This window comes from Plutella xylostella, chromosome 6, assembly GCF_932276165.1.
Source record: "Plutella xylostella chromosome 6, ilPluXylo3.1, whole genome shotgun sequence".
In the NCBI taxonomy this organism is placed as follows: Eukaryota; Metazoa; Arthropoda; class Insecta; order Lepidoptera; family Plutellidae; genus Plutella; species Plutella xylostella.
The window spans coordinates 9616094-9628239 of record NC_063986.1 but is presented as its reverse complement, the minus strand read 5'-3'; the positions used below and the strand labels follow the sequence as shown (position 1 = coordinate 9628239).

General features: G+C 42.2%; 1 protein-coding gene across 1 annotated transcript in view; it reads left to right on the top strand.

Annotated features, from left to right (window-relative positions):
• Positions 1 to 12146, top strand: part of LOC105383878 (protein unc-80 homolog) — a 56336-nt gene that overhangs the window by 18661 nt on the left and 25529 nt on the right. Inside the window, exons 23-40 of the mRNA XM_048621569.1 lie at positions 340 to 487; positions 1466 to 1649; positions 2221 to 2315; positions 2615 to 2805; positions 4493 to 4610; positions 4842 to 4906; positions 5011 to 5146; positions 5473 to 5647; positions 5761 to 5799; positions 5883 to 5918; positions 6448 to 6604; positions 7031 to 7202; positions 7955 to 8047; positions 8610 to 8758; positions 9154 to 9273; positions 9697 to 9827; positions 11450 to 11612; positions 11916 to 12145. Coding sequence (XP_048477526.1) covers positions 340 to 487; positions 1466 to 1649; positions 2221 to 2315; positions 2615 to 2805; positions 4493 to 4610; positions 4842 to 4906; positions 5011 to 5146; positions 5473 to 5647; positions 5761 to 5799; positions 5883 to 5918; positions 6448 to 6604; positions 7031 to 7202; positions 7955 to 8047; positions 8610 to 8758; positions 9154 to 9273; positions 9697 to 9827; positions 11450 to 11612; positions 11916 to 12145 — 2402 coding nt within the window. The remainder of the gene's footprint in view (positions 1 to 339; positions 488 to 1465; positions 1650 to 2220; positions 2316 to 2614; positions 2806 to 4492; positions 4611 to 4841; positions 4907 to 5010; positions 5147 to 5472; positions 5648 to 5760; positions 5800 to 5882; positions 5919 to 6447; positions 6605 to 7030; positions 7203 to 7954; positions 8048 to 8609; positions 8759 to 9153; positions 9274 to 9696; positions 9828 to 11449; positions 11613 to 11915; position 12146) is intronic.

Genomic DNA, 12146 nt, shown 5'->3' with positions numbered 1-12146 from the left:
TTAGGTGTTTTCAACTTCGGTTAGGTCCAAGACGCGTAATCTTCCAAAAATCTTTCGCAATCCACAAATCTAACCCTGTCTACTCATTCAATCCGAAGAGTCTCGTAGAAGCGGAATGCGAGGCCCGGCAACCGCCGCTCATGCCGCTTCACTCAAAGCGCTTTCACAACCACAAATCTAACCCTCTCTATCTAACCCTTTATAATATATCATATCAAACCCGCAGAGCCTCCTAGAAGCGGAATACGTGTCTGAATGCGGCAGTCAGTCCACAACCTTTACAAAACCCACAAGAACCCCCTCTCCATCTAAACTAACCCTTTATAACATAATCCCCAGAGCCTCCTAGAAGCGGAGTGCGTGTCCGAGTGCGGCAGCCAGTCCCCCCTGTGCGGGGGCCCGCGCCGCCCCCCCCTCACCCCGCGCCACTCGGAGCGAGCCATGCCGCCGCCGCACGCGCGCCAACACACGCACATCAGCCACATCGGTATACTGTGCCTTTATTATACAAGTTTTATACCCAGATAAGGAAAGTTACAAAATTTTACGCTTTCTCTATATTTTACAAACATTTAAAAGCTCAAGTCGTCTACATAAATATTTCTGCATCTCTTCTTGTGGGTAAAAAAACGCCTCCTCCAATAGTAGACGGATCGTATCATAATCTCCACGCCTGGAAGGCGGATTGGTTATTTACACAAGACAAACAATGAACACCCAAGAACGGAGTAAAAATATCTGTATTTAAACAAATTCCCGGCTGGGAATCGAACCCGATACTAAGGGTCAATTCAGACGTACCACAACCACACCACAGCCACAACCACACCACAACCACGCGATGTGGTCGGGCGTATATTTTGTATTGACAATGAATAATCCAATTCACACGTGCCACATTTTGCCGTTGTTATCGACCACCTGTGTAATACGACCACATCGCAACCACATCGCAACCACATCGCAACCACATCGCAACCACAACGCAACCACATCGCAACGGCAACGCCGCCACGCGGCGGCGGCACCGCGGCAACCTGTTTTCCATATTAACTGCACACGACGACGTGGTTACCACATCGCAATGACAGCGACAACGCAACCACATCGACATTTTGTCGCTGCCACAACGCAACTGCAAAAAGCCGCTGTCACACAATTCACACGTAACCACAGCTTGACCACATTTTGTCGCTGCGACGTGGTGTGGTTGTGGTACGTGTGAATTGACGCTAAAAGGACTCTTTCGGCATCGACAGAAGTTTATTTGACTTTCGTTATGAAATGAAATGAAATGAAATCGTTTATTTTTCGACGTAGAATATTAGAATCACTTGTCAAAAGTCATAATCTACCACCATTTCACAAAGGCCCCGTTATTAAGGAGGAAAGAAATCGCGAAATAATTATAACAGTTAACAATTATACCAGTTTACTAAACATTCCATTCTCACCACTCCCACAGTAAACTGGTTCCGCCAGAAGCCGCGCTCCCACTCTCTACTCCGCAACGGCGGCGGGTCCGGCGAGAGCCTGCCCATCTCCGGCAGCATGGCGTCCCTAGCGCGCCCCGCCACGTCGCACCCCGCGCAGCCCATGCCGCACGCCAGTAGACCGGTCAAACGGAGGGTTGGGCATACGTTGAACAGGTTTGTGACCGTTTGTTAGCATATTAAGTGCCAATTTCTCCATTCTCGGTTAGAGCATAACCAGGGAGTAGTGATTAACTTTTGACACATCTGTCATGAATTTTATATGGGGATGACGTTTTATTTATAAATCAATCCCTGTCGGTTAGATAACCGACAATTGAGAAATTGGCACTAAATGTAGTTAATCCGCAACGGCGGCGGGTCCGGCGAGAGCCTGCCCATCTCCGGCAGCATGGCGTCCCTAGCGCGCCCCGCCACGTCGCACCCCGCGCAGCCCATGCCGCACGCAAGTAGACCGGTCAAACGGAGGGTTGGGCATACGTTGAACAGGTTTGCTTTGTTAAATATTTAACAATCGGTTATTTAATCTCGCTAATAAGGGGCATAAACAAAACAATGAAGTCGCTCTTGTGTCTTATAATTACGAGAATTCATCCCTATGAAACACAGTTTTATTCGTTTTATTAGATGTACGTTGCGTAGTTTTTCTTAGCATATTCATTGATCCCTTGCACTTAGGATCTCAAACAAAAGAGATTACTTTTAATGGTAAATAACTTATTTTCAGGGCAAGAAAACGGGTTGAAGACAGACTGAACCGGTTCGGGTTCCGCAAGATGGGGAAGAAACGAGACGGCAGCATCGAAGAGACTTCCTGTGGGTGTGAGTATACCACCTTGCCTAAATTCTAGATTGTGTAATTGCACCCCTATTTCATGAATATGAGTAAGTATGCATCAAATGCGGTCGGGTTATCAATGCCGCGCATTGAACCCCAAATTATTATTATAGCCTTAAAATCTGCAACTCGACTACATTCTAATTTATCGTTAAACAAAGACGACTAGTGTAGCAGTCAGACTTCTGCCGCCTTCGACAGGTGTGCCATATAAATGTTGGACAACCTTAATTTACTGGTTGTCACTCATGTCACATGTCTCAAAGTATTATTATCTCCGCAGTCATGTCCCGCCGCGGCTCAGCCGAGGGCGGGTCGGGCGGCGGCGAGTCCGAGGTCGTCGTCCTGAAGCGGCGACGCCTCGTGAGCAGCGCGCCGCTGTACGCCGGGCTCAGCCGCCTGGCGCTGCTGCTGGACGCCACGCAGCCCGGCGCGCTGCCCGACGCGCTGCTGCTGCCCGCGCTGCTCACGCTGGTGAGTGTGTACTAGTGAGCAGCGCGCCGCTGTACGCCGGGCTCAGCCGCCTGGCGCTGCTGCTGGACGCCACGCAGCCCGGCGCGCTGCCCGACGCGCTGCTGCTGCCCGCGCTGCTCACGCTGGTGAGTGTGTACTAGTGAGCAGCGCGCCGCTGTACGCCGGGCTCAGCCGCCTGGCGCTGCTGCTGGACGCCACGCAGCCCGGCGCGCTGCCCGACGCGCTGCTGCTGCCCGCGCTGCTCACGCTGGTGAGTGTGTACTAGTGAGCAGCGCGCCGCTGTACGACAAACAGTAGACCTTCTAGCAACCATCTTTCCCAAATAAAATTAATCTTCAAGAGCCATACATCGTCATCACGACCAGTGGCGGCTGCACCTCAAGTGCGCCCGTGCAACGCACTACCATTTAAAAACCTTCTAAATATGTACTTTCCTTCTTCCTATACCATACTAGGTACGTCTAAAAAAAACTTAACAAAAATACCAATATAACAACCGTAATACCTACCCTAAACAGAAATTACATAAATCTGATTATCGTTACGTGTTAAATTAAATCGAGCTGGCCTATTTTGATTTCTACTGCGAAAGAATTAGATCTTATTTTTGCTTGAACAAAAACGGCCTCGTGCGCTCGGATTGTCGCACGGAGCGAGCTCCTACATGTAGTATGAAACAGAATGGAAATCGCCTGGCGCGTGAGACGGAAGATGCTCAGTACAAACTGTATGCAGTTCTAGGATAAATTCGTGCGCCGCACGCGACCGGAAATTGCCGAAATAATACGAATTTACGCCACGGGAGGCGCGGGCGGCGGCCTTGACCGGTGGCGGTGACCTACGAACGATGCACTTGTAATGTCATTCTCACAGATTCACCTTTCGTGCGCGAATACGTAAGGTAATTAATTTGCTAATTACTTATTAACTAAGAAAGTAGTAAAGATTTCGTGAGTGTGTATGTGTGTGTGTGAGTGAAAATGAGTGCAAAATACAAAATTGACTTCATAAAAAGCAATAGGACATTTCAAAATAGACTGGACATTAATTCTGCTGGGCCGCCTCGGCCTTTAGTGCAAAACAATAAATAAAACTTATAAGTATTTGTATTTGTATTTGTATGTGGTTATGTGGATGTGAGAGACTAAATGCTTTATTTTGCATTCCGTGTGTTGTTTTCGTTTCGGCGGAGAAGCAATTTCGCGTCAATAAATAAGGTAAAAAATATACTTATAATTTTATTACTTCTAATTGTAATAAGTAGGTACTCTATTTTTCTTCCTAAAATTACTAAACCCATAAAGTGCACCACCGGGTATCTGAGGCACCAGCCGCCACTGATCACGACCCATCACGTCCCTACAAGCTTGTGCTGAGAGAGTTGTCGGGTAAGTGGGCAACCCGACTGTCAGAGGTTTTCAAGCTGCCCGAAAGCCTCTGACTAAGCTTAACGACTAGAACCAATTAAAATCGGTTACCCATCCAATGTCTGACCGTGCCAGTTGTTGCTTAACCGCTAAGAGCCATACATTTTTGCTCAATTAATCTCTTTCAAATGTCGAACCCTTAAAAAAGAATCTAAAATCTAATCTATGGTGATTAGCCAGGAAACATCCCCTTTACAAGCCCCTATACGCCCCTCGTCATACAATATCCTTATTCTAACACCCTGTATCTTACCTCACAGCCCAACACAGTGGTGGTGGGCCGCGCGGCCTATCTCCTCGAGTGCGCTCACCTGGTGCACAACTGCAATAAGGGACAATGGCCTTATTGGCTCAAGTCCAACATCTCTAAGAAAGAAGGTAAATTTATTTATTTATTCTTTATTGCACAACATACAAAAGTAATTATGTAGTAAATAAATTTTAATACATAACGTAAAAGATTGTAAGTATGAATGGATGTAGTTAACTCTTTCACCGTCAAAAGCCTGCAATACATTTTTTTCTTCACCAAAAATGCCTAAAAATATACTGTAAAACTATGAAATGTGTAATGTCTAATTATATTTTTTATTTTTGATATTGTTCTAGCTGTGCCCAGTCCTCAAATCAAAAGGCAACGATTAGCTGGCAAGCTCTTCTACCAATGGGCAGAGGCAAGTAACAACAATAAATAAATTACCTACATAAAATTGTGCACAAAGTAAACAAAATTTGTATTTCTCATTTTCACCCAATAATTGTTGTCCCTACCAAACAGGCGCTGGGTAACAAACTTGAAGAGATGCTGATCGAGGACCAGAAGCATCTGGAGAATGTGGTCAATCTGGTCAACGACCCCGACGGCCAGCGCGAGCTGCTGCAGCAGGATGAGGAAGAGGACTTTTTGGACGAAGGTACAGGGTGATGCTTTACTATAGTATTGATTAGTAAAATAGGTGTACTGACTATAAAGTTCTGTATCATAATTATTCTGAAGTCGTAAGGATTTTTTTTTTATCAAAGTGACCGCCTGAGTCACCCCTTCTAGTTAACAGTGCCCTGTTCCTGTCATATCGTTGATTCGTTCCTGGCGTTCCTACCCCGCTTACCCACAAACATGGTTCTATTATAGTTCCATCTGTGGCCAAACTCTCTCAGAATATTACCTATCATCTTTATAGCATCCCAACCAGACGCATCGATACTCTAAACAAACAAATTGTGTATTTCCAATTTCTAGCAAGCATTCGTATATCGGGCAAGCCAATAGGCGCAGAATGCCCGCGCGCGCTCCGCTTAGTCGCTTGCGTCCTACTGTTCGAGATCACCGCCTTCCTACGAGAATCCTACCAGAGCATCCCGAAGACATGCCGCGCCTCCCTGAAGGAAAGAGGGCCTTGGGACCGAGTCTATAGGTACGAATTTCAATAACTAACCCTGCCAATGATATCAAATATACGTACTTACCTTGGTAAGTAACTGTTGAATAAAATGTATATTTATAATTTTGTTACCATGTTATGCGAAGATGGATGGAAAAACGACGACGTTTGTTGTGTACGAATAAGTGAGTTGTTAATTTTCCGTTTTAACTTTGAAATGATACGTTGAAAGCGTGCAAACTTTTTGACTATTGTTTTGTTTTAACAGGGCTCTTAGCAGTCAACACACATTAATACCAGTCGAGTATGTTTATATAACGAAATAATGCATGATACTTTGCATTCAGCACAAAGCGTGCATGTGTTAGACTATAAATAGGAACGGTAAATTGAAGTAAAGATAAATAAAATTACAAACAGAGTATTTTGATAGTAAATAAGAATCACCTTTGTAATATTTATCTGGCACCGAAGTTAATAAAATTTAAATAATCATAATGAACTAATATTAGTCTAAACTCCGATAAATTGCATGGTTAATCCCTTTTTAAAGTTTTTGAATCTCGAGTATTATTACAGAAACTGTACAAATCGACACAAACCACGAAATACTGACAGCAAACACCCTCTTGAAACTATACAAAAGTTTGTCACCTAATAGTTAAATTGCAATAGTTAGTTTATATTAGAACCTAACCTAAAATTGCTTTGCTACATTGGCATGCGGGGAATACGGACCGATGCGTTGAGTCATAGTTAGAGGCTACTCCAATAGCTGCTCGCCCCTACTTGTGTCCGTTGAAGATTTAATATGTGGCCTATGTGTTGTGTAGGGAAGCGAACCGTCGATGGAGTATGGCCCTTTCTAGCATGGGCCACTCCCAGGCTTCTGCCCAGAGCCTGCAGTCGATCGCTGGCCCTGAGACAGAGAGAAAGATATCTTTTGTCCTTCACGAACCAGAGAATGTCTCAGGAGGGAGTAATGTGACCGTAAGTTATTTGCTTAAAGCCAATCGCTTTCTTGCTAGAAAATACAATTGGAACAGTAGGTATAATATGTACTGCTGTACTTGTGTATTGTATTTTTTGAGTATATAAAGTATTTGTAACAAGTATTGATTTAATAAGTAGGTAAAGTACAATGTAATTACAGAATAAACTGATTTATTCCACAAAGTCAGTGTAATAAAGTGGTTTATTTATCAACCCTTAATTCGTAAAACGTTATGCCTGCACTTCATTTTATTAGACACACTCTTTCTGGTAATCAGTTTTGACCAACTGTCCAGAACCAACGGCATAACTTTTACGAATACGGGTTTGTTGAAGTTGAAGTATACTAGTCAGGTAGCTAGTTCCGTAGTAGATGCCCATCCAACCAAGGAGTACACTACAGTATTGACAACCTACTTTCAGCTAGCAGACGCAATCCCCCCAGCCCCTAATTCTGATGAAAAGAAGGGTCGTTTGGGGTCCCGTGGCAAAGCGTGCATGCATCGACGTAACACTCAACAAGGACATACGGCTTATGGCTCGTTTAAACGAAGATCCATCAAACTGAGGCAGAAGGATAATAATGTTGATGAGTGTAAGTTTGATTTTGAAAATGTTTACAGGTTGGCCCATGCGATTTTAACCATTAACTACATCGCTCTAAATGTGAAACGTGAATTATAAAAATCACATTAAAAAATGTTCTTGACAGTTATTTATTGTATTCTTCATACATTTCAACATATTATTGTTCTGTATGGTCATCTATGAACACTATTTATATTCTACTACTATCTATATTTGTCACATATTATTATTATGTATTTCACACTGTCGCCATTTCAGCTCACATCATCCCATACTGCCGGTGTCTATCTCTACTCTTTTACTATTTCTTTCTTCGGTTCACTTTTAAGTCTGATCTACTGTTTGCCATTGGTCTAAGACCCACAGTGTATAGACCAAGTTCCAAATATTTATGTACTTAATATATTTAAAAAAAGCAAAGGTATATTGTCATATTTCACACGAACACGCAAATTCACAAAGTAGTTGTTTGTTTTTCTTTTGTTTCGTTGTGCCACAAAGCATTTATTTTCATTCCTTAGTCGGAAGTAAGTTCTAGCATGCTTACTATACTGGGTGGTATTTAATCAATGAACTCCCGTTGATAGGTGAATGTACCCGTCATAATAAGCAATTTTCATAATGGGATCCACTCTTGCTGAGTATGGCGCTTGCATTCACCGGCCGTCGGGAGTTACACTGATAATATTCCACTCTATACAACACTACAGTTGCGTTGATTCAATTGGTATTAGAGTTCCTTTCTATCTTTATTTGCAGTTGTGAACCGTAGATCAGATTCGATTCAGAGCCGAAGGAAGGTATCTTCAGTGTCCGATAGAAGTGACACTTCTGAACAGGCTATTTATCCAGGTACACTCACATCTCTGTAGTATCTCATTTAGTTTAGAACCCTTCAACATATATTTACTTATATAATTTTACCGTGTGTTCGTGGTTTTAAGAGTTAAAATTGCATGCACTGACGCACACAATCCACACAACAAATAGTTGTACGTCAGTAGTCAATAGGTATGGCTTACTTCTGCATCTATGAAAATGTGGAATAACTTCGAAACGCCCTGTTACACTCACTCGTTTTTACAATAAAATGATATAAGGTAAATTACCTATATTGTTCTAAACATAGATTGGGGAGTAAGCGAAGCGGAATGAAATAGTATCTACCCAACGATGGCATAGCCTAATAGACGTCGCACTTAAAGATATTCATTAGGTAACCCCTTACCTCCAAGGGCTCCAAGCGTAGGTACCTCAAAAGTTTCTGGTCAAGGATCCTAGTACCTACATCTACTAATAAGTCTAACGCATGACGTATTCGCTTCGTCGTACTTTATACATATGCAGCGTCTACTAAGGTTATGTTATCGTTGCACCCACCCACAACACAGTACTAAAGCTCTAGTATTTCCAGGTGGTACAGTGATAATGTCCAACGAAGTGGACAGTGGAGGCGAGGAGAGTCCAGGAGTGTTGTCGGACGATCACGAGCATCCGCCAGAGAGCCCTGATAGCAACCTGGCCGATGCCCCTGATAATACCAAAGTCTTCCCGTGGCTTAAGGTTTGTTCTTGTTATTCTTCTAAGGGTTTTGGTGGACGTCTAGGGTTTGAATCCTAGGTCAAAGGATTAGTAATTTAGAATGGAGTCTTTCACTGACAGCCCATCTGAAAATCTGTACACAATAATCCTATGTAACAAAAGGGACAGAAGAACAACATTGCGCTTATATGCACCATATTTAAATGGCGTTGCGCGGTACATATAAAGTAAGCAAATATGCGTTTAGATAAAGAATCATTATATGGCGGATGAACTCACCGTATTCATAGTTCTAGTAAAACACCTTCCTACTTTCACCATATGTACATATAACTGCCGCCATATTTAGATCGTTACTCTATATGCGCGAATAATACGTCAAGTGAAAACAATTTAACAGCTTTTCCTGTCTACAGGTGATGGTGAAGTTCCTGAACTCGTTCAACTACGTGTGCTGCCACCAGAACTTCTGTCACCCGTACTGCTTCCGACGCAACATGCGCGCCAGCGCACGACTCATGAAGTCTGTGCAAAAGGTATCTATTCAATCCATTTATACACGGTCCATTGCGGGGAAGTCTATGATGCTAAAATTAACCGTAGAGCTTGCCCTTACTGTCGACCTCCCAATGCAAAAGTGGCCGGTGTTTTGATGAGGAAGCTTTAAAAAATGTGAGGATTTGATGGAAACCTTTATCCATCATTGGATGGTTATCGGCCGATAATGAAACATGTAAAGCCCTTGTAGGGTTATCTTTTGTTAGTTTTGAGGATTTTTTTACCTAAATATCATAAAATATTGATGGAAACATTATTGTACAAAGTGCTACGTATGTATTTTAACTTTAAAGCATATATCTGCACTGTAACTAATCTGGTCACTCTGTGGATGCTGTGTACTGTTACTAACACTAGACTCTGACTCATCATAACACTAAAAACATTCTCTCCACCAACAGATATACGGCGTCCAATTCGGCCCGGAGCTCGACACGCCGCCGGCGGAAACAACCCGGGGGTCAGCCCGCAGCCGCCGCCAGCCCTCGCACGACAGGTTGGAGACACGCAAGGACAGCGTGTTTAAGGAAAAGTGCGCGCGCCAATTGGTACCCCTGCCCCGGCCCGTAGGGTTGCCTGTAGTGGTGGATGCGTCGCTAGGGTTGTGTGTTTTGTGAGATAAAATACTAAAGTTCGTAAAATACCTTTTTGGATTTTAAGAAGCTTTTGATCTGATTGTTGTGTTTTACCTTCAATTATGAGTCATTTAAGAGGACTAGTGATATGGCACTAAAAGAATCATATAATAATAGAAACTACTCTAGAATCTAAACTTTACTTTAAAGTTACGATCGTATAGATAAAATGACGAAAAAGCTCATGAAAAAAAAGCTCAGAACCTCTTTATCAGTCGAGGTTTGAAAAAAATCAGCTTCTTTTCACGCTCAACCCCTAGTGATGGATTTATTTATTAATTCCAAAGTTAAATGGCAACCCTACACAATTTATTTCGGGCTTCTTTCTTTCGTCTTGCTCTTGAACCAACTATCTCACTCACACCTCACTGAATAGCTTGACGGTGCGCCATTTATACTGGCAAAAACACCATCAATTAATCTTTACAATATGCTACACTTCTTTTCAAAATAAATAGGAATGCTTATACGGTTATTAAGTAAGTATTTCCTGTACGTAAGTAAGATACTCCATATCTCTTCACTTCTAATCTGTCAAAGATTCTAATCTGTCTAATGTTTCAATAAATCTTGATTCTATTTGAACCTCTCTACCAAATGGCGCTCCGAAATGCACAGCTTCTTACCCTGGGCTGTTCTTTTTATTACTATTAGTACCTAAAATAGATTAATGCCGAGTTCCATGGAGGAACTTTAACCCCCTTTTTCTATGAATAAGGTGGAAAGTCTCTAAGGTCTCTTTCTGTCCGTAAACAATACATTTGAGGTCGACCTTAGCTTAAAGTTCCTTTGGGCAACTCAGAGTAAACCCGTCACAAACTAACTAATGCATTTAAAGAGTATTTGTACATGAGTATATGTTGTAAAAACACCATCGCCCTGTGTAGGTACTTAATATTCTATAATGACTAGATAATCTTTTAAAAGTTCAAAGTATCAAACTTTGTTTTAGTTAGATTGTGACGCTATAGCATGAATAAGTCCTTAGGTTCTAGGTAAAATGACACTTGTGCCAGATATAGTAAATAGTCACATTTTATAACATTATTGTACTTATCAATTTGGAATGAAGCTAATATTATTGAAACTTTTCTTCTGCAATTTTTTATTCCCATTCTATATAGATCACTTTTGCTATAGATGCATGTGCAGATATAGCGATTTATATAATTATTAGTTTATTAACAAATGAATATTGAATAAATAACACAAAAATAAAATCTAAATAAACAGAGCATAACCAACACTATCTTATTATAAAGCATTTCACTAACTAGTTTATATTTAAATTAAAATATGTAGGTACCTATATATATATATATATATAATTTATAAGAATTAATATGCAGTCTAAGTTCATAAGTGGACATTAAAGTGATAGTTTATGCTTCTTAAAATTACTATCTATAACTATTTCGATTGAATCGATTCAATCCACAGCACTTATAAACTTCGACTGCTCATAACCACAATCTTCAATCCCCTTTATCATCACACGATGTACTTCCCAAAACTCCAGAATCGACAGATCAGTGATAGAAACCGCCGGTCTGGCGTACAAAGCGGCGGGCGTAGAGCACACCCTGCCCCCCACTGCCGAGACTCCACCAATCACGAGGCCAGGAGCCATACCGTACCCGCCGACCGAACCGCCCGCCATTTTGAAGTACATTAAAGGACAGGTGCGTATAAAATACAAGTTGATATAGCGGATAGTTTTAGTGGCATTTTGAGGGAGTTTTAAGTATGCAACGTCATTTTGCTGGAATTAAATACCTCCTCCTTCGACTTAAAAAATAACCCTCTTCTTTGGCAATGTAACATTTTATCATAAGCAGCGGGTTATACGTACTTGGCATTACAAAACAGTTTTTCTTATACTTATGACAGCGCTGAAGATGTTCAACAGAAAATGCTACTTCGTTTTCAGTTTTCTAGTAAAACAGCTCTGCTATTCTACCACCAGCCGTTAATCTGCTCCCCAGGTCCAAGACGCGTACCACACACCCCTAGCGACCCTCATCAAAGGAGCCACCATAATGTCAGAAGATATGTTTGCGGAATCGGCCCCCGTCGCCTGGCAGTTACTTCTGGAGTCTGACAGGGAGTTATGCGCAAGCGCCGCTTCGCTGTTCATTCTATGCGCTGTCAAGTCACCTGTGACTGCTACCGAGATCATGCATAATGATTTGAAGCACACGGATCCGTCTGTGAGG